At 37.4% G+C, this 26,355-nt stretch overlaps 1 protein-coding gene across 3 annotated transcripts in view; it reads left to right on the top strand.

The window, feature by feature from the left end:
• ZDHHC15 (zinc finger DHHC-type palmitoyltransferase 15) overlaps positions 1-26,355 on the top strand; it is a 122,315-nt gene that overhangs the window by 13,960 nt on the left and 82,000 nt on the right. For all 3 annotated transcript variants that reach the window (XM_059910310.1, XM_059910311.1, XM_059910312.1), the window contains exon 3: positions 12,787-12,881. In XM_059910310.1, coding sequence (XP_059766293.1) covers positions 12,787-12,881 — 95 coding nt within the window. The remainder of the gene's footprint in view (positions 1-12,786; positions 12,882-26,355) is intronic.

Genomic DNA, 26,355 nt, shown 5'->3' with positions numbered 1-26,355 from the left:
CAGATCATCTGAACCACAGTCCAGAATATTATATATTATGCCACCCTTGATTATACAGGACTCAGAAATTCTTTAAGACATGAGTCCATCTGTCCTTCCATAGACCGTACTAGAAAACAAAATATTTGCTTTCATAAGAGTGTTTTGCATGGATGATCTCATTCAGTATCTTACTATCTGTATTTTGAAGATCTTGAGTAGAAGGTCTTCCCTCCTCTACTCCTAAAGTGAGACTATGGGATGAACTAGAGGTTAAGAATTTGGTAGAGTCCAAGGATTGGTAAAGCTAAGGGATGAATTTAGAAATGAGGTTAGGCACAATCTGTCAGGCAATCCACATATAATCAAGAGTAATGTATTGACCACAGTTGTTCATCTTCAAAAAGGGCCATCAGTCATTTTAAGCAAATGTTTAACTCATTATCTGAGAATTCATTTGTATTTTGAATGGTTTGCATACTAAATTCTCTAGTTTCCCATTTAAAGTTAAAAATGATTGTAATTATTTACCTTTTTCGAAATAGATGCAATTCCTAAATAATAGAACTGTTATGGGCTGAATTGTGTCCCCTCAAAATTCATATGTTGAAATTCTAACCTCCAGTAACTTAGGCTGTGACCATATTTGGAGATAGGGTCTTTAAAGAGGTAATTAAATGAAAATGAGGTCACTAGGGTGGGCCCTAATCAATATGACTGGTGTCCTTATAAAAAGAGGAGATTAGGAAAAAGACACACACAGAGAGAAGACCATGTGAAGAGACAGGGAGAAGATCACCATCTACAAACCAAGAGGAGAGGCCTCAGAAGAAACAACCTTGTCGACACCTTGATCTTGGACTTCCAACCTGCAAAATTGTGAGAAAGAAAATTTCTGTTGTTTAAGCCACTTAGTCTGTAGTACTTTTCATGGCAGCCCTAGCAAACTAATAAAAGAACTTATTCAGGTTTCCATTTGAAAACTCTGCTTTGTGTCAGTTTTTTTTTTATTATACTAACCTTAATTTATTGGTGATATATTAGACATCATAGGGTGAGAGGGCATTGGGAGGAAAAAGTTTGGGCCACAATATGATCTTTTATACTCACCTCCATACTGTATAGGGAATCTTCAATTTATTTTGTTGTTGTTCTTGTTTTCCTTTTTTTTTTTTTAGAAATTCACGTTCTTATTGATTGATTGATTGATTGATTGCTGTGTTGGGTCTTCGTTTCTGTGCGAGGGCTTTCTCTAGTTGTGGCAAGCGGGGACCACTCTTCATCGCATTGCGGCGGGCCTCTCACTATCACGGCCTCTCTTGTTGCGGAGCACAGGCTCCAGATGTGCAGGCTCAGTAATTTGTGGCTCACGGGCCCAGTTGCTCCGTGGCATGTGGGATCTTCCCAGACCAGGGCTCGAACCCGTGTCCCCTGCATTGGCAGGCAGATTCTCAACCACTGCGCCACCAGGGAAGCCCCTCCTTTTTTTTTAATTACAGTATAGTTGATTTACAATATTATATTAGCGTCAGGTGTACAACAGAGTGATTCAACATTTTTATAGATTATGCTCAGTTTATAGTTCAGTTATTCCCTGTGCTAGCTATACAATATATCCTTGTTGCTTATTTATTTTATACATAGTAGTTTGTGCCTCTTCATCCCCTACCCCTATCTTGCCCCTTCCCCCTTCCCTCTCCCTGCTGGTAACCACTAGATTGTTCTCTATACCTGTGAGTCTGTTTCTTTTTTGCTATATTCACTAGTTTGTTTTATTTTTTAGATTCCACATATAAGTGATAACATACAGTATTTGTTTTTCTCTGTCTGACTTATTTCACTAAGCATAATACCCTCCAGGTCCATCCATGTTGTTGCAAATGGTAAAATTTCATTCTTTTTTATGGCTGAGTAGTATTCCATTGTGTATGTGTATATATATATATATACCACATCTATATCTGTTCATCTGTTGATGGATACTTAGGTTGCTTCCATATCTTGACTATTGTAAATAATGCTGCTATGAATATTGGGGTGCATGTATCTTTTTGAATTAGTGTTTTTGTTTTCTTAGGATATATACCGAGGAGTGGAATTGCCAAATCATATGGTAGTTCTATTTTTAGTTTTCTGAGAAACCTCCATACTGTTTTCCACAGTGGATGCACCAATTTACATTCCCACCAACAGTGTATGAGGGTTCCCTTTTCTCCACATCTTCACCAACATTTGTTATTTGTGTTCGTTTTGATGATAGCCATTCCGACAGTTGTGAGGTGACCTTACGGTTTTGATTTGAATTTCTCTGATGATTAACAATGTTGAACATCTTTTCATATGCCTGTTGGCCATCTGTATTTCTTCTTTGGGAAAATGAATATTCAGGTCTTCTGCCTATTTTTTAATTGTTTGGTTTTTTTGATATTGAGTTGTATGAGCTGTTTATGTATTTTGGATATTAACCCTTTATCATTTGCAAATATTTTCTCCCATTCAGTAGGTTGTCTTTTCATTTTGTTGATGGTTTCATTTGCTGTGCAAAGCTTATAATTTAAATTAGGTCCCATTTGTTTATTTTTGCTTTTGTTTCCTTTGCCTTAGGAGACAGATCCAAAAAAATATTACTATGATTTATGTCAGAGTGTTCTGCCTACATTCTCTTCTAGGAGTTTTATGGTTGCCAGTCACATTTAGGTGAGTTTATTCACCTAATTCATTTTGAGTTTATTTTTGTATATGGTGTGAGAAAATGTTCTAATTTCATTCTTTCACATGTAGCTGTCCAGCTGTCCTAGGCCCACTTATTAAAGAGACCGTCTTTTCTCCATTTTATATTATTTTTTATTGAAATATAGTTGATTTACAATGTTGTGTTAGTTTCAAGTGTACAGCAAAGAGATTCAGTTATACATATATATATATATACTTTTTTTTACATTCTCTTCCATTATAAGTTATTACAAGATATTTAGTATAGTTCCGAGTGCTATACAGTAGGTCCTTGTTGGTTACCTATTTTATATATAGTAGTGTGTATATTTGAATCCCAAACTCTTAATTTATCCCTTCCACCCTTTCCCCTTTGGTAACCATAAGTTTGTTTTCTATGTCTGTGAGTCTATTTCTGTTTTGTAAATAAGTTCAAGTGTATCAATTTTTTTAGATTCCACATATAAGCAATATCATATGATATTTGTCTGGCTTACTTCACTTAGTATGATAATCTCTAGGTCCATTCATGTTGCTGCAAATGGCATTATTTCATTCTTTTTTATGGCTGAGTATTCCATTGTGTATATATACCACATCTTCTTTATCCATTCATCTGTCGATGGACACTTAGGTTGCTTCCACGTCTTGGCTATTGTAAATAGTGCTGCTATGAACATTGGGGTGCATGTATCTTTTCGAATTAGAGTTTTCTCTGGATATATGCCCAGGAGTGGGATTGCAGGATCATATGGTATCTCTAATTTTAGTTTTTTAAGGAACCTCCATACTGTTCTCCATAGTGGCTGTACCAATTTACATTCCCACCAACAATGTAGGAGGGTTCCTTTTTCTCCACACCCTCTCTAACATTTATTTTTGTAAACTTTTTGATGATGGCCATTCTGACTGGTATGTGATACCTCATTGTAGTTTTGATTTGCATTTCTCTAATTAGTGATGTTGAGCATCTTTTCATGTGCCTTTTGGCCATCTATATGACTTCTTTGGAGAAATATCTATTTAGATCTTCTGCCCGTTTTTTGATTGGGTTTTTTTTTTATATTGAGCTTTATGAGCTGTGTCTATGCTTTGGAGATTAATCTCTTATTGGTCGCATTGTTTGCAAATATTTTCTCTATTCTGTAAGTTGACTTCTTGTTTTGTTTATGGTTTCCTTTGCTGTGCAAAAGCTTTTAAGTTTAATTAGGTCCCATTTGTTTATTTTTGTTTTTATTTCCATTACTCTAGGAGACGGATCCAAAAAGATATTGCTGCGATTTATGTCAGAGAGTGTTTTGCCTTTTTTTTTGCCCTAGGAGTTTTATGGTATCCAGTTTTACGTTTAGGTCTTTAATGCATTTTGAGTTAATTTTTGTGTATGCTGTTAGAGAATGTTCTAATTTCATTCTTTTACATATTCTGGCTTCCTTTGTTGTAGATTGATTGACCATAAGTGCATGGGTATAATACACTATTTTATATTTATTATTGTAAAATTACTTTGTAATGAGGATTTGGGAACCAGACAAAAGCTCTCTTTATGGGCTAACCCACTTCTAAAAGAGTATTATGTTGATGTTAATATTAGTGTAATTATAATAATTATATATAATTATAATAATTAGTATCAATATGCTGATTTATATCAATATAATTTTGTTACAAAAATAATGCTTATTGAAAATTCAAACTAAACAAAAACATATAAGATAAAAAATAAAGTCCTCCTCACACTCCCCCCTCCCTTATCAATGTCTATTCACAGATAACTAGTATATTTGGTTTGATTTGTAGCCTTCTAGATCTTTCTCTCTGTATTTACATATAAACATATGATTATGGATTTGTATAATTTGTTTAAGATTGGTTGTTTTTTAATCTGGATGATACTGTGCATATTTTCCTATGATTTAGTATTTTCACTTAATAATATATCATAGATGTCTTTCCATATTAGTATATACAAACATGTTTCATTTTTTTAATGACCTCAAATTATTCCATGGTATGGATATATTGATACTATGATTTATTTAACCATTCCTCAATGATGAACTTAAAAAACAAAACTTTATTGTTTTTCTTGATTATAAAGGTAATAGAACCTCATAAAATGCAAACAGTATAGAAGTGGATAAAATAGAAAGTGTAAGTCCTTTGTAGTCACTGCAGAGGTTAAGGATGAAGCAAGATTCAGTGGTGTGTATAGTACACACCACTTGATTAATGTTTTAAAAAGTGATTTTCCTCCCTTACATTTTGACAAGTCTCTTTTGCTATAGCTACATCTAGATGTACCATTTCAAAGATATGACTCTCCCAAGCTTCAATTTGCTCCTCCCCAGTGGGCTGGGCTGGAACTTCCATGCTCCTGTGCCCTTCCCAATATGTCTCCTGCAGCCCCCACTTGTATCTGGCTACCATTTGGTGCAGGCATGTATGGAGCCAAAATGGTGAGATCTATGTGTGTGAGGAAAGATCAGCCAGAGTTCAGCCAATGCTAGGTTTCAGAGACATGATTTTGCTTCCTACCCTAGCTGTGTACCTGTCAACACTGTTTTCAGTCATACAGCCTATAACTTCTAACACATTTAAATGTGGCTATGAGGAAAATAAGAATATTAGAGTGGAAGTAAGAATAAATAGCTAACTGTTAGAAAATCTACGATGAAAAGACATCAAAGGAAAAGGCCCATGTAATCTCTTATTTATTTATTTTCTTATTTACTTATTTATTTTCTCTGGGTGTTAAACTAAATATTTTGATTATTATCAGTTAATAGGTGAATGGACTGGAGGCTAAAGATAACTAAGGTCACTTAACTATTAAAGAGTCATAATAAATACTACTTCAAGTGCACTTAATGTGTGCCAGCTACTGCTCTAATGTGCCTTAGGTATATTGATTCATTTAATTCTCATTTACAGCCCTATAAAGTAAGTATTATCATATGCCCATTTACAGATGAGAAAACTGAGTATAGCGAGTACATTAGTTTGCTAGGGCTGCCATTACTAATTACCACAAGCATAGTGACATAAACCAACAGAAATTTATACTTTTATGGACCTGGAGGGCAAAAGTCTGAAATCAAGGCATCGGCAGGCCATGCTCCCTCCAGAGGCTCAAGAGGAGATTCCGAATCTTATCTCTTGCAGCTTCCAGTGACTGCCTTTGTTCCTTGGCTTGTGGCTGCATCACTTTACCTTGGAAAAGACCCATTTTTAAATCTCTTTGTTTTTGTTTTTGTCAGGTTTATTGAGATATGATTTACATACAATAAGAATCACACCTTTTTAGTGTACAGGTTGTTGAGTTTTGACAAATGTATACAATGATGTAAACACCACTACCATCAAGATATAGAATATTTACATTACCCTCAAAATATCACCTCTCCCCAGAGTTCTCTGACTTTCCACCCTGGTGACCAATAATCAGTTTTCTGTCCCTATAGTTTTACCTTTTTCAGAATGTCATATAAATTGAATATTACAATGCATAGCTTTTTGAATCTGGCTTCTTTCATTTAGCAGTATGCATTTAAGATTCATCCTTGTCAGTGCATGTATGAGTAGTTTGTTCCTTTTTATTGCTGAGTAGTGTTCTATATAATAAATGTACTACAGTTTGCTTATTCATTCACCAGCTGATGAGCATTTGGGTTGTTTTCAGTTTGGGGCTATTATAAATAAAGTTGATAAGAATACACATGTACAGGCCTTCGTGGAAATGTGTGTTTTTATTTCTCTTGGGTAAATACCTAGGAGTAGGATTGCTGGGTTGTGTGGTAATTTTATGTTTATAAGAAACTGCCAAACTGTTTTCCAAAGCAGTCCTACCATTTTGTATCTCCATCAGTGATATGAGAGTTCCAGTGGCTCTGTATCTTCACTGTCACTTAGTGTTGTCAGGTTTTTTGTGTATGAAGTGGTATCTCCTATGGTTTTAATTTACCCTCTGTAATGACTAATGATAAGCATCTTTTCATGTGCTCGTTTGCCATCTGTATACCTTCTTTTATGAAGTGTCCAAGTCTTCTGCCTAATTTTTTTGAATTGTTTGTCTTATTATTGAGTTGTAAGAGATCTTTAAATGTCTAGATACAAGTCTCTATGTTTTTAAGCAATTATGATTCCTCTCCATGGGAAAAAAAAATTAGGATCAACAGGAGGGCGTTACCAGGAAGCATATTTCTGCTTAATATGACAAAGATGTGTCTAACAATCAGAGTTATCCAGCGATAGAATGGACTGCCCGAGAGTTGATAAGTTTCCCGTGACTTCAGGTGTTCAAATGAAAGTTGGGTGACCAATTGTTAGGGATAATGTAAAGCAGATTTAGTCATCATGGAGACTGCTGGACCAAATGACATCCAAGGGCTCTTTCTAATCTAAAATTTTATAATACTAAGATAAATCAAGTCAACATCATATTAATGAGGTAGAGGTCTTATTGGTTGTATAAACAAAAGGAAATAGATTCTGAGGGAACCAAGCTGGGATTTTGACAAACCCTACCACTTCCCCAACCAGTGAAAAATAGGCTCACAAATCCCTAGCCACCATATAGACAGTAAAGTGTCTCTGTTCTGCTTCAGTGTCCTCTGTGAATATCCCTGACAACATGGGGGCATTGGGCTATACTTAATCCAAATGATACATACAGAATGATGACATCTCAACTATCCATTTTAAACCAGGAAAGTAGACAAAGATAATTCCCCAAGGAATGTTGCTCTGTGTACTTCTTTATCCCCAAGATGAATGAATCAATGAAATGTTAAGTAGATATTATCAAGAAGAGGACTGGAAACAAACCATTTTCCTCTTTTTGAACAAAACCATGGTGTGTCTGTCCCTGAAGTCTGTGTAATTTTTACCACCATATGTCAGAAAACAGATCACTAAGATTTAAGAGGAAGGATGGGAGAGGAAGAAAGCTGATGTTAATTAAGTCCTTAGAGTATGTGAGATACTTCCGTATTTAAGTCAATTAGTTCTCACAACCTGACAAGGTGGTTGTTGTTTGTGTGTGTGTATGTGTGTGTGTGTGTGTGTGTGTGTATATATATATATATATATATATATATATATATATATATATATACCCAAAGCGGACCAAAAAGAGAGGCCTCTTCAGCATGGAAAAACAAAAACTGAAAGGGGCTATAATCCAAGATTGTAAACATATGAAGGCTATATATCTTGTTAGCTTTGTGTTGTTTACCAAACTGCAATACACAGGACTAGAAAACTCTTTGAAAGTGAAAAATAGTTTAAGGCAACTAAAATGAAGCCCTGCTTTTGCACAGTGGCTGACAAACTTATGAGACTTACTACCCCCCAGAATTGGTATAGACTGAAGACATAATCAGCTTCATAAAAGTTTATATAAATTGATGAGTGGAAGATATCTGATGGGTAACTTGGGGAAATTAGTATACTTGGAGACAACCCTAACTTTTGAAGTTGGTATCAATAAGGAAAACCATGCTCTTTCAAAACATGATGCCATGTTTTGGCTCTAGAATTTGATCTCACAATCAGAGAGACTCCTGTGGGTAGCTGGCCAAACCTTAGAAACAACTATTGAGAAAATCTTGTATTCCCCTAGGGGGTGGCTAAATCATAGAAACAACTCTTGAGCCAATCTTATATTCTTGTGAATTGTCCCTAGCTCCTTGATTACAACCTATGGGCCTCTAACCCCATTCTCTCCAAACATTCCTTCAAATAGCTGAGAGACAAGGTTCAGTTCTTTGTTAGAGCTTTTAAGGCAGTGAAAGTAAAGTAAGGCAGTGAAAGTAAAGTAAAGCAGTGAAGTCAAATATTAGAGTCAAGACCTCTTTACTAGGTATCCCATTCAAAGGGAGAAGTGACTATCTAGTTGACAATTTTCCCCTGATCATAATCTGGGGTTTTCTATATTAAGCCAAAATGGGGATTTTAGTGAGGACTCTTTCAATTGCTAAAGCTACAGCTGATATTCCTATTTGAATTATAGTATGTAATTGAAAGGTGCACCCCTCTCCCCATCACCCCCTTCTACCAACTAAAATGCTTTTCAATTGATATAAAAGGTATTACAGAAAATAGAGTCTTTTTAAACTAAACATAGTTTCCATAGCTTTTTAAAGAAAAAAGGTATGCTAGATAATTGCCACAGCAACAGCCTTAACATTTATGTGTCTGAGTATATATAGTAAAGCATTATTATTTTCCTATTTTCCCCATTTTGGTGCTGATCTTGCTGCATTCAAAGCAGTCTGTCTGCTGCATTCATTTTTATTCACACAAGAATGTATACGCATGTATACACGTGCACACACATACACACAAAATCATTCACTTCCCATTAGTCCCTGGGAGCGATACCTAGAAAGGCATCCTGCTGACCAAAGATGTTGCTAATAACAACTTTATGCTGCTTCCATCATGTGGTTTCGATTCCATAATTTTTATCAAGAAGTTTATGAATCATTATTTCAGGAAAAAAGCTCAAGTAGTCATTCTCATTTCAGAAGCTATTCCCACAATGGGATATTGACATTGCAACACAGTGACAAAATTTAGAACAACTGCATGCTGAGGTGGATTTTTCTTTGACAGTTGGTCATTTCCTTATGGCTGATTTCTCCTTCTCCTGAAAACCTTTGTACATTATGGAAGGAAAAAAAAAAAAACATTTGAAAGGCTTTTGGCTTTCATTTGGTAAACAGCTTCAGTGGCTTCAGATGCCCCATGACTGTGATCACTACCAAATAAGTGAAGGGCTCTACTTTGCCTGTTTGCTTAAAAAAGATGTTTTCCAATTTCATTCCAATGTCAACGAGTAGTGACAGTTCAGGGATACAGTTCACAAGCTGTTTGATTTCTCTAGTTATCTGAAATCTCACTAGAGCGTCACACTTAAAAAGAAAGACTCAGTGTCCTTGCAGTTTATAGGGATGATTATTCTAGGTACAAAATTAGTAATTATAGAGAAATATGTTGCTCATTTTTAAGACAGAAAAAGAATGGACTTCTATACATTTGGGACCATAGCTTAGGAAGATTATATATATATATAGGGAAAAACATAAAATTGAGACTCATGGGACCTATCCATAATACTCACTGCAGGATGAAATGTGACAGAGATATGGTAATTGCCTGCCAAGGATTTTGGAGAGGAGCTTCCTCCTTGGGATGGTAAGCTGAACAACCCAATGACCTCTAAGGCCCTATTTCTCATGGTTCGTCTGCCTCAGAATTACCTGGGGAAGTTCTTGGACTCCATCACAGACTACTGATTCAGAATATTTGGTGTAGAATTTGGGAATCTGCATTCTAATAATCTCCCAAAGTGATTTTGATGCACACTAAAATTTGAGAACCACTCCTCTAGGGAAAAGAGCTCTGGACTGGGGGTGAGGAAACCTGGATTCTGGTCCCAGTGTTTCCGTAACTTTGCTGGGTAACCCTGATCAAGTCACTTACCCTCTCTAGGCCTCAGTTACCTGTCTATAAAATGAGGATGTTGAACTAGATGATCTCTATGTTCTCATCCAACTCTAGGTTTTTATGAAATCTATAATATACTCCCTATTCTACCAATCTACTGAATGACTTTGACTTAATCATTTGACCTCATGAGTCCTCATTTTCCATCCATCTATAAAGTATTCATAACTTCTATGAAACCATGGAATGCAGAAATGGGAGCCAGCTGTTTCTAGTTCTATGATTAAGCCAGGTATAGATTTGTACTATGATCTAGAACAAGTTAAAATCCTACACTTCCCATCTCAATCACTGGAACTAAAGCAAAGTAAATATCCTTAAAATACTACCAAGTGTAAGAGTTTAGTTCTCATCATTCAAGTGATCCAAATTGCTGAACCTTATTGTCTTTGGAGTGCACAGTGAGAAGGTAAACATAAAATTATTTTCTCCTAATTTCTTTGGAGCCAAAAGTTCCATACTCCCATTCCATACTGCAGGAGCAGGGGTTACTATATGTCCCATGTAACTTAGATAGTCATGGAATCTTCCTTATATAAACCTCATAAAATCAAAGAAACAAAAACATAGCAAAGGATAACACAGAAAGAAACAATTTAAAAGTCTTGCCTAAGATAAAAAATTCTAATAACATTTCACAAGGACTAGGCTGTGGAAGAAGAGTTACTCTCGTTTATTGGTGAGGAGAATGTAAAGTAAATAAAACTTTGTTAATGGCAATTTGGCAGTATCTATCAAAAGGCCTGTGTTTGTATCTAGCAATCCCACTTCAGGGAATTGATCCTATACATATTTTTAGTACATGTGCCAGTGGCATGTATACAAAGCTTTTCATTACAACATTATTTGTATTAGCAAGAGAAGGGGAAAAACTAAGTTTCCATCAGAGACAATCTGGTTAAATAAATTATGGTACCTTCATGCAATGGAATCCCATGCCACTTTTTAAAAGGAGAATGAGGAAGCTCCCTCTCTCCAAGTTATATTACGTGGAATGATCTCCAACTCATAGCAGGTGAAAAAGAAATAGGTTGCAAAACAGTGTGTACAGAATACTGCTATTTGTGTGAAAAAGCACATTGTTTTAGTGCTTTTATATGTATAAAATCTGATAGGATACAGAATAAAGTCATGACGCTGTGACATTTGTGGCTTCCAGGGACGGGAACTGGGTGGCTGAGGGACAGGGATAGAAGGGAGACTTTTCACTGTGTACTCTTTTGAACCTTGTGAGTGTATTACCTTTCAAAAATACAATGAAAAAATTTTAATATAACAAAAATTCCATATGTGTACTGTGTTTATATACTTATATAAACATATACAAATAGAGGATCTGGAATGATACACATCAAACACAAAATAGGTATTATGCCTTAGGAGGAAGAGGGGGGAGTTTAGATATATGTGTGTGGTAGACATTTACTTTCTATTGCTTGAATTTCAAAATGAGATTTCATAATTACTCAAAACAGGCACATTAAAAAGGTCTTATACCACAGGGCTGGGAGCACTGGGCCAGCTTTTTTTGATTCCATCATAAATATGTGAGAGACTCAGCCTTATTAACTTGGTCTTGAGTCACATCATTCCCTTGAGTCTTCCTGATGGATTGAAGTAATCAGACCTTACTATGCAAGGACTCACAATGAAACAGTAAAATGACCTTCAGTCTTAAAATGACCTCTTTGGAGAATACTGAAATTTCCCATATCAGAAGAGCTATCTAGGAGGCAAAGAATATAAAAACAAAAGTGGTGGGGAGCCACAAATGTCTCAGTGGTACAACTCACATTTCAAAAGTGTGTAGTCTTGGGGACTTCCCTGATGGTCCAGTGGTTAAGACTTCACCTTCCAATGCAGGTGGTGTGGGTTCGATCCCTGGGCAGGGAGCTAAGATCCCACATGCCTTGGGGCCAAAAAACCATAATATAAAAACAGAAGTAATATTGTAACAAATTCAATAAAGACTTTAAAAATGGTCCACATCAAAAAAAAATATTTTAAAAAAAGTGTGTAGTCTTTGGGGCTACTGAAACAAAAACTTATGATTTAGAGTCAGAAGTCCTGTGTTTAAGACCTGGCTATGTTATATAGTAGCTGTGTGACTTCGGATAATCAACTACCCCTGATAGTTAATCAACTGTCCTTATCCTGTTACCTATCTCACAAACTTGTTGAAAAAATAAAATTGGATAATATTATGAAATCACATTGTAAACTCTATAGCACTGTGCAAATACTATCATTATTATCTTTCAGTACCCACAGTGGCAGAGAGAATGACAATTGGCAACAGTAGCTTCCCCCACATTGTCATAAAGGACATTTCCCCTTTACTCCCAGAATCACATGGCAACTTTTAAAATATGCGACTTCCAGAAAATCTCTGGTTCCAAATTTGGCATTATAAATTGTTTCTGTCACTGCATGGGAAAAAGGTAAGAATTAACCTTTCATAATAATACTAGAAAATACTTGGTAATAGGAAAACAAAATAGAGATTTGTTGAGATTTACATCTTACTGAACTCTTAGAAATGGATGAAAATATAACATAAACACTGATTTTTTTCTTAAATTTCAGTTATCTACCTCATATTCTACCATGCCATCTTTGTGTTCTTTACCTGGACCTACTGGAAGTCTATTTTTACACTCCCACAACAGCCAAACCAGAAGGTAAGAATAATGGTTACTTCATAAAGGCTAAAAACAGAGGAAAGTAGAAATGCCAATAAGGCAAGAAGAGGGCAAAAAGAGGAGCAAATAACCTTCCATTACAAAAGAGAGATTCAGGGTGATCTTTAAAAAGGACTTGTAGTGATAAATGTAAATTAAGAATAAGATAGTCTATTGAAGGAGTTTGTGAAATCACCAGCCATGGATATCTTTAAGACTAGGAAACCACTATCTGTATTGGTGATAGATTGAGAGAAACAAGAAACCACTTGGATTCTGAGGACTCATCTATTTCAATTCTATGAAACTATAATAATTTAGGACTCAGTGAGACTCTAGGAGACAACTAGAAAAAATTACAATAGTTAAATTGATCATTTTCAAATTGTGTTCCCTTGAATGAAAGTGTTTCATGCAATATTTGGGAGGGCACATAAAAAAAAATTCTAATCATATCAGGCATTTATAATATGTGACTACTGTGAAACAGATTAATTTCCAAAGTAGGAAAAAAAAACAATGGAAGAAGTTTCAGCAGCCTCCAAACATTAGGGAAAGTACTGGTTTTAATTTTCCCATTTATGGGATCAAAATTGTTCACATACAAAATAAAATTAAACACAGAGAAAGACAAATATCATGTGATATCTCTCATATGTGGACTCTAATTTTAAAAATGATGCAAATGAACTTATTTACAAAACAGAGACAGACTCACAGATATTGGAAACAAACTTATGGTTACTGAAGGGAAAACATGGTGGGGAGGGATAAATCAGGAGCTTGGGATGAACATACACACACTACTACATATAAGATAACCAACAAGGACCTACTGTATAGCACAGGGAACTCTACTCAATATTCTGTGATAACCTATATGAAAAAAGAAAGAATGAATATATGTATATGTATAACTGAATCACTTTGCTGTACACCTGAAACTAACACAACATTGTAAATCAATTATATTCAAATAAAAGTTTTAAAAAACACAAAGGAAGGTAGTAATGCAAGAACTGAGGAACATGAGATATAGGATATATAGAAAATGGCAGAAGTTCTTCCTTATGAGTAATTATTTGAAATATAAATGGATTAAACTATCCAATTAAAAGGCAGACGTTGGGCTTCCCTGGTGGCGCAGTGGTTGAGAGTCTGCCTGCTAATGCAGGGGACATGGGTTTGAGCCCTGGTCTGGGAGGATCCCACGTGCCGCGGAGCAGCTGGGCCCGTGAGCCACAACTGCTGAGCCTGCGCGTCTGGAGCCTGTGCTCCGCAACAAGAGAGGCCACGATAGTGAGAGGCCCACGCACGGCGATGAAGAGTGGCCCCCACTTGCTGCAACTAGAGAAAGCCCTAGCACAGAAACGAAGACCCAACATAGCAATCAATCAATCAATAAATAAAAAATCTTTAAAAAAAAACAGAATAGAAAGGATCCTGATACTCTTTACAGCCTGCCCATAAGCATCCAAAAAAAAAAAGCCCATGAAGCTCTTAAAAAAAAAGAAGAAGAAAAAAAAAAAGGCAGATGTTGGCATAATGGATAAACATTATCATCTATCTTTATGCTGTCTACAAATGACTCACTCGAGAGCCAAAGACATAAATAGGTTGAAAGTGAAAGGATGGAAAAAGTTATTCCAAGCAAATAGTAATCAAAAGAGAGCAAGGGTAGATATACTAATATCACACGAAGAGGCTTTAAGCCAAAAACTATTACAAGACACAAAGAAGAAAAAGACCAACTGAATGATGTCAGAAAGATGGCAGAGTAGAAGATACCAGCCTCTATCCCTGCCCCTCCACAAAAAAACAACAGACAGCTATACAGAAATGAAAATATCCCTGGAGGGGCTCAAGTGTCTAATTAAGAGCCTGCAGCAACACAGTGGGAAAAAAAAATGGAGAATAACCACACAGAAAGGATTGCTGGGGAAATCAGCATGACAGAGACATCTGAAGAGGGCTAAGAACAAAGAAGCAGGGCAGAGGCTATCAGTATCAGCCCTGCAGCAGATGCCCATGCAGTCCCCACTGGCCTGCTCTGTGGAGGATCCTGGCAAATTTTGCTTCTGAGGATCTCAACAGCTCCCATGACAGTCATGAATTTCCACAGCTTTAACAGCAGAGGACCCTATAGTGTTTGTTGGTGTGGACCCCAGCAGCCTGCTCTGTAGAGGATACTGTCAGATTTTGCCACTGAAGTAACCAACAGCCAGCATTGCCACAGACTCCCCAGGGAGTGAGACACTGCTGAGACTTCTCTACAAGAAGAAGCTGCTGTTGTGCTGCCTCAGTACCAGGGCTGCCGCCCCCCCCAACACTGTGCTTGCCCTAGACACCAGACCTATGGCCACTCCATGTGTACCTACCACCTGACCCCAGCACCTGCCACCAGACTCCATGCATGCCCATGCTGCAGAAACTGGCTCCATGGCCACTTCACATACATCAATAACTCAGACACCAGAGCCACTGACACTGCAGGGTATCCCATGCCCCAGACACTGGAGACACTATCACTCCATGAGCACATGCTCTGAACCCTGTATCCCCGGCCAATCTGCAAGTGCCCGCACCACAGAAACCAGAGCACTGCTGCAGTGGGTGTACCTGCCCTCTAGAACCCAGGTCCACTAGCTGCTTCACAAGTGCTCAAACATGGGACACCCAAGCCACTACTGTAGCAGGCTTATCCATGCACCACGCATGACTGCTATCCAGACCATAGCTCCATATCTGCTCTGCAAGTGCATGCACCTTGCTCACCATTACCAACACTGCAGTGGGGGAGCCTGTGCCCCAGGCACTAACACCACCACCTCCCTAGACCCCTGAGCCACTCCAGTGGCTTCACACGTGCCTCCATTCCAGACTCTGTCTCCATGGCTTCTCCATAGGCACCCATGCATCAAACATAGACACAACCACAGTGTGTCCACAAACTGGACCCAGGGCCTTGAAGGATCCCCTCAGCCATGACTTCCACCATGCTAGAAAAAGGTATCAGGATGACCCCAGAAGCCTTTACCACTGAAGACCTCAACAGCCCACACTTCTTCTGCAGACACCCACAGCCTTGGCCACCAGCGTCTCCTTCAGTCTTTGCTGATGCTGATGACAGCTGACAGAGCTGCACAGAGACTACACCACTGCACCTTCCCTGGAGTAAGAACTGCTTCATCCCACCCAGATGGCAGCCTTGTACCCACCAATAGATGAAGGGCTTTCCCCACTGAAACCAGTCCATAAATTCTGTAAGAAGTGATTGCTACATCAAATGTGAACACATCCATGCAATGATACAAGAAATGCAAACACTCAAGGAAAAATAACACCACCAAAGGAGCACAATATTCCGGTAAGCAACTGCAAAGAAATGGAGATCTATTTAAAAAATCAAAATAATTATTTTAAGGAACCTGGCAATTTACAAGAGAACACAGATAGACAACTCAACGAAATCAGGAACAAAACAAGAAGTTAAACAAATAGAGATAAACCATTAAAAAAAAGAACAAAAACAATTCTGGAGCTGAAAAATACAATGAATGAAAGGAAAAATAATATAGAGAGCATCAACAACAGATTTGATGAAGCAGAAGAAAGAGCCTGAAAACTCAAGGATAGGTGATATGAAATTATCCAGTTAGAGGAACAAAAAGAAAAAAGAATGAAAGGGTGAAGACAGTTCATGGGACTTATGGGACACCATCAAGCATAAGAATATATGCATTATGGGGATAAAAGGAGAAGAGAGAAAGGGGCAGAAAGCTTATTTAAATAAATAATGGCTGAAAATTTCCCAAATTTGGGGAGAGATATGGATATCCAGGCACATGAAGCTCAAAAGTCCCCAGTTTCAACCAAAAGAGGACTTTACCAGGACATATTATAATCAAACTTTCAAAAGTCAAAGACAAGGAGTTTTGAAAGCAGAAAGAGAGAAAGAGTGGTCAATCACAAGGGAAACTGCATAAGGCCATCAGTGGATTTCTCAGAAGAAACCTTGCAGGCCAGGACAGAGTGGAATGATATATTAAAAATGCTTGTAGAAAAAACTACAAGCATTTTTACCAAGGTTGTCTTACCCAGCAAAGCCATCCTTCAGAAATGAAGGAGAGTTAGTTTTCCACCAAACAAAACCTGAAGGAGTTCATCCCTAGGAGAACTGCCTTACAAGAAATGTTGAAGATGAAATGAAAAGATGACAATTAGTAATGTGAAAACCTATGAAATTAAAAAAAAAAATGCACTGGTAATGGTTAATATATAGAACAATTCAAAATACTGAAATACTGTAATGGTGGTGTGTAAATCACTTTTAACTCTGGTATAAAGATTAAAAAACAAAGTATTAAAAATAACTATGAGTAAAATATTTTTAATGGATACACTATAAAGTGATGTAAATTGTGAAATCAAATGCATAAAATGTTGGGGAGAAAGTAATACGATAGTGTTTATGTATGCAGTGGAAGTTCACTTCTTACCAGCTTCAAATAGAATGTTACAAATATAAGATGTTTTATGTAAGCTCCATGGTAACCCCCCCAAAAACCTCTAGCAGATACACAAAAGATAAAGAAAAGGAAATAAAAGTACACTACTACAGAAAATCAAACCACAAAGGAAAACACTTAGGCGGAACAAAGGAACTACAAAACAGCCAGAAAACAATTAACAAACTTGTATAGTGCATCCTTACCTATCAATTATTACTTCTAATGTTAATTGGTTAAATTCTCCAATCAAAAGACATAAAGTAGCTGAATCGATAAAAAAAAAAGCAAGACACATTTACATGCCTATAAGAGAATCACTTAAGATTTAAGGATACATATAAGCTTAAAGTGAAGGGATGGAAAAAGATATTCCATGCAAATGGAAACCAAAAGAGATCAAGGATAGCTACAATATATCAGACAAATAGACTTTAAGTCAAAAACCGTAAGTGGAGACAAAGTAGATCATTATATAATGCTAAAAAGGTAAATTCATCAAGAGGATATGACAGTTGTAAATATATATGCACCTAACATTAAAGCATCTAAATATATCAAGCACATATTAACAACACTGAAGGGAGGAATACAGAGAATAAAATAATAATAGAGGAGAGGAGCTTCAAGATGGCTGAAGAGTAGGATGTGGAGATCACCTTCCTCCCCACAAATACATCAGAAATATATCTACATGTGGAACAACCCCTACAGAACACCTACTGAACGCTGGCAGAAGACCTCAGACCTCCCAAAAGGCAAGAAACTCCCCACCTGGGTAGGGAAAAAGAAAAAAGAAAAAAAGACAAAAGAATAGGGACAGGAGCTGAACCAGTAGGAGGGAGCTGTGAAGGAGGAAAGGTTTCCAAACACTAGGAAACCCCTTCACGGGCGGAGACTGCAGGTGGAGGAGGAGGGAAGCTTCGGAGCCACGGAGGAGAGCGCAGCAACAGGGGTGCGGAGGGCAAAGCGGAGAGATTCCCGCACAGAGGATCGGTGCCGAGCAGCACTCACCAGCCCGAGACGCTTGTGTGCTCACCCGCCGGGACGGGTGGGGGTTGTGAGGTGAGGCTCCGGCTTCAGTTGAATCCCAGGGAGAGGACTGGGGTTGGCTGTGTGAACACAGCCTGAAGGGGGCTACTGTGCCACAGCTAGCTGGGAGGGAGTCTGGGAAAAAGTCTGGACCTGCCTAAGAGGCAAGAGACATTTTCTTGCCTCTTTGTTTTCTGGTGCGCGAGGAGAGGGGATTAAGAGTGCCGCTTACAGGAGCTCCAGAGATGGGTGCGAGCCACGACTATCAGTGCGGACCCCAGAGACGGGCATGAGACGCTAAGGCTACTGCTGTAGCCACCAAGAAGCCTGTGTGCAAGCACAAGTCACTATCCACACCTCCCCTCCCGGGAGCCTGTGCAGCCCGCCACTGCCAGGGTCCCGTGATCCAGGGACAACTTCCCCGGGAGAAAACATGGCACGCCTCAGGCTGGTGCAACATCATGCTGGCCTCTGCTGCCGCAGGCTCGCCCCGCATACCATACCCCTCCCTCCCCATGACCTGAGTGAGCTACAGCCCCTGAATCAGCTGCTACTTTTACGCCGTCCTGTCTGAGCAAAGAACAGACAACCTCAGGCGACCTACACGCAGAGGCGGGGTCAAATCCAAAGCTGAACCCTGTGAGCTGTGCGAACAAAGAAGAGAAAGGGAAATCTCTCTCAGCAGCCTCAGGAGCAGCAGATTTAATCTCCACAATCAACTTGATGTACCTGCATCAGTGGAATAACTGAATAGACAATGAATCATCCCAAATTAAGGAGGTGGACTTTGGGAGCAACGATATATATATATTTTCCCCCTTTCTCTCTTTTTGTGAGTGTGTATGTGTATGCTTCTGTGTGTGATTTTTTCTGTATAGCTTTGCTTTTACCATTTGTCCTAGGGTGCTGTCTGTCCGTTTTCTTTTTTTTTTCGGATTTTCTTAGTATACTTTTTAGCACTTGTTATCATTGGTGGATTTCTTTTTTGGATTGGTTGCTCTCTTCTTTCTTTCTTTTTTTTATTACTTTAAAAATTTTTTCAATAATTATTTTTTATTTTTTATTTTAATAACTTTTATTTCATTTCATTCCTTTTCATTTTATCTTTTTCTCTCTTTCTTTCTTTTCTTCTCCCTTTTATTCTGAGCCGTGTGGATGAAAGGCTCTTGGGGCTCTGGCCAGGAGTCAGGACTGTACCTCTGAGGTGGCAGAGCCAAGTTCAGGACATTGGTCCACCAGAGACCTCCCAGCTCCATGTAATATCAAGTGATGAAAATCTCCCAGAGATCTCCATATGAATGCCAAGACCCAGCTGCACTCAACGACCAGCAAGCTACAGTGCTGGACACCCTATGCCAAACAACTAGAAAGACATGAACACAACACCACCCATCAGCTGAGAGGCTGCCTAAAATCATGATAAGGTCACAGACACCGCAAAACACACCACCAGATGTGGACCTGCCCACAGGAAAGACAAAATCCAGCCTCATCCACCAGAATACAGGCATTAGTCCCCTCCACCAGGAAGCCTACACAACCCACTGAACCAACCTTAGCCACTGGGGGCAAACACCAAAAACAATGGGAACTATGAACCTGCAGCCTGAAAATAGGAGACCCCAAACACAGTAAGTTAAGCAAAATTAGAAGACAGAGAAAAACACAGCAGATGAAGGAGCAAGGTAAAATCCCACCAAACCTAACAAATGAAGAGGAAATAGGCAGTCTACCTGAAAATTCAGAATAATGATAGTAAAGATAATCCAATGTCTTGGAAATAGAATGGAAAAAATACAAGAAACGTTTAACCAGGACCTAGAAGAACTAAAGAGCAAACAACAATGATGAACAACACAATAAAAGAAATAAAAAATTCTCTAGAAGGAATCAATAGCAGAATAACTGAGGCAGAAGAAGGGATAAGTGATCTGGAAGATAAAATAGTGGAAATAACTACTGCAGGGCAGAATAAAGAAAAAAGAATGAAAAGAATTGAGGACAGTCTCGGAGACCTCTGGGACATTAAACACACCTACATTTGAATTATAGGGGTCACAGAAGAAGAAGAGAAAAAGAAAGGGCCTGAGAAAATATTTGAAGAAATTATAGTTGAAAACGTCCCTAACATAGGAAAGGAAATAGTTAATCAAGTCCAGGAAGCACAGAGAGTCACATACAGGATAAATCCAAGGATAAACACGCTAAGGCACATATTAATCAAACTATCAAAAATTAAATACAAAAAATTTATTAAAAGCAGCAAGGGAAAAACAGCAAATAACATACAAGGGAATCCCCATAAGGTTAACAGCTGATCTATCAGCAGAAACTCTGCAAGCCAGAAGGGAGTGGCAGACATATTTAAAGTGATGAAGGAAAAACCTACAACCAAGATGACTCTACCCAGCAAGGATCTCATTCAGATTCGATGGAGAAATTAAAACCTTTACAGACAAACAAAAGCTAGGAGAATTCAGCAGCACCAAACCAGCTTTACAACAAATGCTAAAACAATTTCTCTAGGCGGGAAACACAAGAGAAGAAAAAGACCTGCAATAACAAACCCAGAACAATTAAGAAAATGGTAATAGGAACATACATATCGATAATTACCTTAAATGTAAATGGATTAAATGCTCCAACCAAAAGACATACACTGGCTGAATGGATACAAAAACAAGACCCGTATATATGCTGTCTACAAGAGACCCACTTCAGACCTAGGGACACATACAGACTGAAAGTGAGGGGATGGGAAAAGATATTCCTTGCAAATGGAAATCAAAAGAAACCTGGAGTAGCATTTCTCATATCAGACAAAATAGACTTTAAAACAGACTATTATAAGAGACAAAGAAGGACACTATATAATGATCAAGGGATCAATCCAAGAAGCAGATATAACAATTGTAAATATTTATGCACTGAACATAGGAGCACCTCAATACATAAAACGAATACTAACAGCCATGAAAGGGGAAATCGACAGTAACACAATCATAGTAGGGGACTTTAACACCCCACTGTCACCAACGGATAGATAATCAAAAATGAAAATAAATAAGGAAACAAGCTTTAAATGATGCATTAAACAAGATGGACTTAATTCATATATATAGGACATTCCATCCAAAAACAACAGAATACACATTTTTCTCAACTGCTCATGGAACATTCTCCAGGGTAGATCATATCTTGGGTCACACATCAAGCCTTGGTATATTTAAGAAAATTGAAACCTTATCAAGTATGTTTTCTGACCACAACGTTTTGAGACTAGATATCAATTACAGGAAAAAGTCTGTAAAAAATACAAACACATGGACAATGCACTAGTTAATAACCAAGAGATCACGGAAGAAATCAAAGAGGAAATCAAAAAATACTTAGAAACAAATGACAATGGAAACACGACAACCCAAAGCCTATGGGATGCAGCAAAAGCTGTTCTAAGAAGAAAGTTTATAGCAATACAATCCTACCTTAAGAAACAAGAAACATCTCAAATAAACAACCTAACCTTACACCTAAAGCAATTAGAGAAAGAAGAACAAAAAAACCCAAAAGTTAGCAGAAGGAAAGAAATCATAAAGGTCAGATGAGAAATAAATGAAAAAGATATGAAGGAAATGATAGCAAAGATCAATAAAGCTAAAAGCTGGTTCTTTGAGAAGATAAACAAGATTGATAAACCATTAACCAGACTCATCAAGAAAAAAAGAGAGACGACTCAAATCAATTGAATTAGAAAAGAAAAAGGAGAAGTAACACCTGACACTGCAGAAATACAAAGGAGCATGAGAGATTACTACAAGCAACTCTATGCCAACAAATTGGACAACCTGGAAGAAATGGACAACTTCATAGAAATGCACAACCTTCTGAGACTGAAGCAGGAAGAAATAGAAAATATGCACAGACCAATCACAAGCACTGAAATTGAAGCTGTGATTAAAAATCTTCCAACAAACAAAAGCCCAGGACCAGATAGCTTCACAGTCGAATTCTATCAAACATTTAGAGAAGAGCTAACACCTCTCCTTCACAAACTCTTCCAAAATATAGCAGAGGGAGGAACAGTCCCAAGCTCATTCTACGAGGCCACCATCACCCGAATACCAAAACCAGACAAAGATGTCACAAAGAAAGAAAACTACAGGCCAATATGCAAAATATTTTGCAAAAATCCTCAACAAAATACTAGCAAACAGAATCCAACAACACATTAAGAGGATCATACACCATGATCAAGTGTGGTTTATCCCAGGAATGCAAGGATTCTTCAATATATGCAAATCAATCAATGTGATACACCATATTAACAAACTGAAGGAGAAAAACCATATGATCATCTCACTAGATACAGAGAAAGCTTTCGACAAAATTCAACACCCATTTATTATAAAAACCCTCCAGAAAGTAGGCATAGAGGGAACTTACCTCAGCATAATAAAGGCCAGATATGACAAACCCACAGCCAACATTGTCCTCAATGGGGAAAATCTGAAAGCATTTCCACTAAGATCAGGAAGAAGACAAGGTTGCCCACTCTCACCAATATTATTCAACACAGTATTGGAAGTTTTAGCCACAGTAATCAGAGAAGAAAAAGAAATAAAAGGAATCCAAATTGAAAAAGAAGAAATAAAGCTGTCACTGTTTGCAGATGCCATGATACTATACATAGAGAATCCTAAAGATGCTACCAGGAAACTACCAGAGCTAATCAATGAATTTGGTAAAGTAGCAGGATACAAAATTAATGCACAGAAATCTCTTTCATTCCTATACACTAATGATGAAAAATCTGAAAGTGAAATTAAGAAAACACTCCCGTTCACCATTGCAACTAAAAGAATAAAATACCTAGGAATAAACCTACCTAAGGAGACAAAAGACCTGTATGCAGAAAATTATAAGACACTGATGAAAGAAATTAAAGATGATACAAATAGATGGAGAGATATACCATGTTCTTGGATTGGAAGAATCAACATTGTGAAAATGACTACCCAAAGCAATATACAGATTCAATGCAATCCCTATCAAACTGCCACTGTCATTTTTCACAGAACTAGAACAAAGCAATCTCGAGAAAGAAAAACGGAGCTGGAGGAATCAGGCTCCCTGACTTCAGACTATACTACAAAGCTACAGTAATCAAGACAGTATGGTACTGGCACAAAAACAGTAATATATATCCATGGAACAGGATAGAAAGCCCAGAGATGAACCCACGCACATAAAGTCACCTTATCTTTGATAAAGGAGGCAAGAATATACAATGGAGAAAAGACAGCCTCTTCAATAAGTGGTGCTGGGAAAACTGGAAATCTACATGTAAAAGAATGAAATAGAACACTCCCTAACATCATACACAATACTAAACTCAAAATGGATTAAAGACCTAAATGTAAGACCAGACACTATCAAACTCTTAGAGGAAAACATAGGCAGAACACTCTATGACATAAATCACAGCAAGATCCTTTTTGACCCAGCTCTTAGAGAAATGGAAATAAAAACACAAATAATCAAGTGGGACCTAATGAAACTTAAAAACTTTTTCACAGCAAAGGAAACCATAAACTAGACGAAAAGACAACCCTCAGAATGGGAGAAAATATTTGCAAATGAAGCAAGTGACAGAGGATTAATCTCCAAAATTTACAAGCACCTCATGCAGCTCAATATCAAAAAAACAAGCAACCCAATCCAAAAATGGGCAGAAGACCTAAATAGACACTTCTCCAAGACGATATGCCGATTGCCAACAAACACATGAAAGGATTCTCAGCATCATTAATCATTAGAGAAATGCAAATCAAAAGTACAATGAGATATCATCTCTCACTGGTCAGAATGGCCATCATCAAAAAATCTACAGGCAGTAAATGCTGGAGAGGGTGTGGAGAAATGGGAACCGTCTTGCACTGTTGGTGGGAATGTAAATTGATACAGCCACTATGGAGAACCGTATGGAGTTTCCTTAAAAAACTAAAAATAGAACTACCATACCACCCAGCAATCCCACTACTGGGCATATATCCTGAGAAAACCATAATTCAAAAAGAGTCATGAACCACAATGTTCATTGCAGCTCTATTTACCATAGCCAGGACTTGGAAGCAACCTAAGTGTCCACTGACAGATGAATGGATAAAGAAGATGTAGCACATATATACAGTGGAATATTACTCAGCCATAGAAAGAAATGAAATTGAGTTATTTGTAGTGAGGTGGATGGACCTAGAGTGTGTCATACAGGGTGAAGTAAGTCAGAAAGAGAAAAACAAATACCATATGCTAACACATATATATAGAATCTAAAAAAAGTATGGTTATGAAGAACCTAGTGTCAAGATGGGATTAAAGACACAGACCTACTAGAGAATGGACTTGAGGACATGGGGAGGGGGAAGGGTAAGCTGGGACAAAGTGAGAGAGTGGCATGGACATATATACACTACCACATGTAAAATAGATAGCTGGTGGGAAGCAGCTGTATAGCACAGGGAGATCGGCTCAGTGCTTTGTGACCACCTAGAGGGGTGAGGTAGGTAGGGTGGGTGGGAGGGAGATGCAAGAGGGAAGAGTTGTGGGGATATATGTATATGTATAGCTGATTCACTTTGTTAGAAAGCAGAAACTAACACACCATACTAAAGCTATTAAACTCCAATAAAGATGTTAAAAAAAATAAAAAATAAAAATTAATTAATTAAATTAAATAATAATAGAGGACTTCAATATCCCAATTTTATCAATGGATAGATCATCTAGACTGAAAAGTAATAACGAAAAAGCAAATATGAATAATTCAGTAGACCAAATGTACCCAACAGATATACACAGAACATTCTACACAACAGCAGTAGAATTCATATTCTTTTCAAGCACATACGGAACTTTCTCTGGGATAGATCATATGTTAGGCCAAAAAACAAGTCTTAAAATTTAAGAAAATTGAATTACATCAATGATATTGTCTAATATAATTGTATGAACCTAGAAATCAATAAAACAGGGAAACTGGAAAACTCACACATATGTGGAAATTAAACAACACCCTCCTGGACAACCTATGGGTCAAGAAGAAATCAAGAGAGAAATCAAAGAAATCAAGAGAGAAATCAAAACATATGTTGACAAAAATGAAAATGGAGTTACAATATACCAAAACTTATGTGATGCAGCAAAAGCAGTTCTAAGAGGGAAGTTTATAACAATTAATGCCTACATTGAGAAAAAAGAAATATCTCAAATAAACAACCTAAGTTTTCATCTCAAAGAACTAGAAAAAGAAGAAGAAACTAAGCCCAAAATAAACAGAAGGAAGGAAATAACAAATATCAGAGCAGAAATAAATGAAATAAAAACTAGAAAAACAATAGAAAAGATCTGAGAAACAAAGATCTGGTTTTTTGCAAAGATAAAAAAAATTGACAGACCTTTAGCTACACTTACTAGAAGCAGAAAAGAGAGAAGACTCAAGTAAATAAACTTTAAAAATAGATGTTATGAGTGATGCCACAAAAATACAAAGGATCATAATAGCAATTAATAAATGAACAATTAATAAACAATTAATATGAACAATTAATAAATCGGATAACCTAGAATAAGTGGATATTCCTAGAAATATGCCACCTTCCAAGACTGAAACATGAAGAAATAAATAATCTGAACAAATCAGTAACAAGTATTTTGAATCAGTAATAAAAAAAAAAAAAACTTCCAAACAAATAGAAGTCCAGGGCCAGATGGATTCACTTGTGAATTCTGTCAAACATTTAAAGAAGGATTTATACCAAACCTTCTCACATTCTTCCAAAAAAATTTAGTATGCTTCAAAACATTTACAAAGACAGTATTACCATGATACCAAAGCCGGACAAGGACACTACAAGGAAAGAAATTAGGCCAATATC

Source organism: Balaenoptera ricei, chromosome X, assembly GCF_028023285.1.
Source record: "Balaenoptera ricei isolate mBalRic1 chromosome X, mBalRic1.hap2, whole genome shotgun sequence".
Classification (NCBI taxonomy): Eukaryota; Metazoa; Chordata; class Mammalia; order Artiodactyla; family Balaenopteridae; genus Balaenoptera; species Balaenoptera ricei.
Note: the sequence above shows the minus strand (reverse complement) of the source record. Positions and strands in the feature narration are given on the sequence as shown.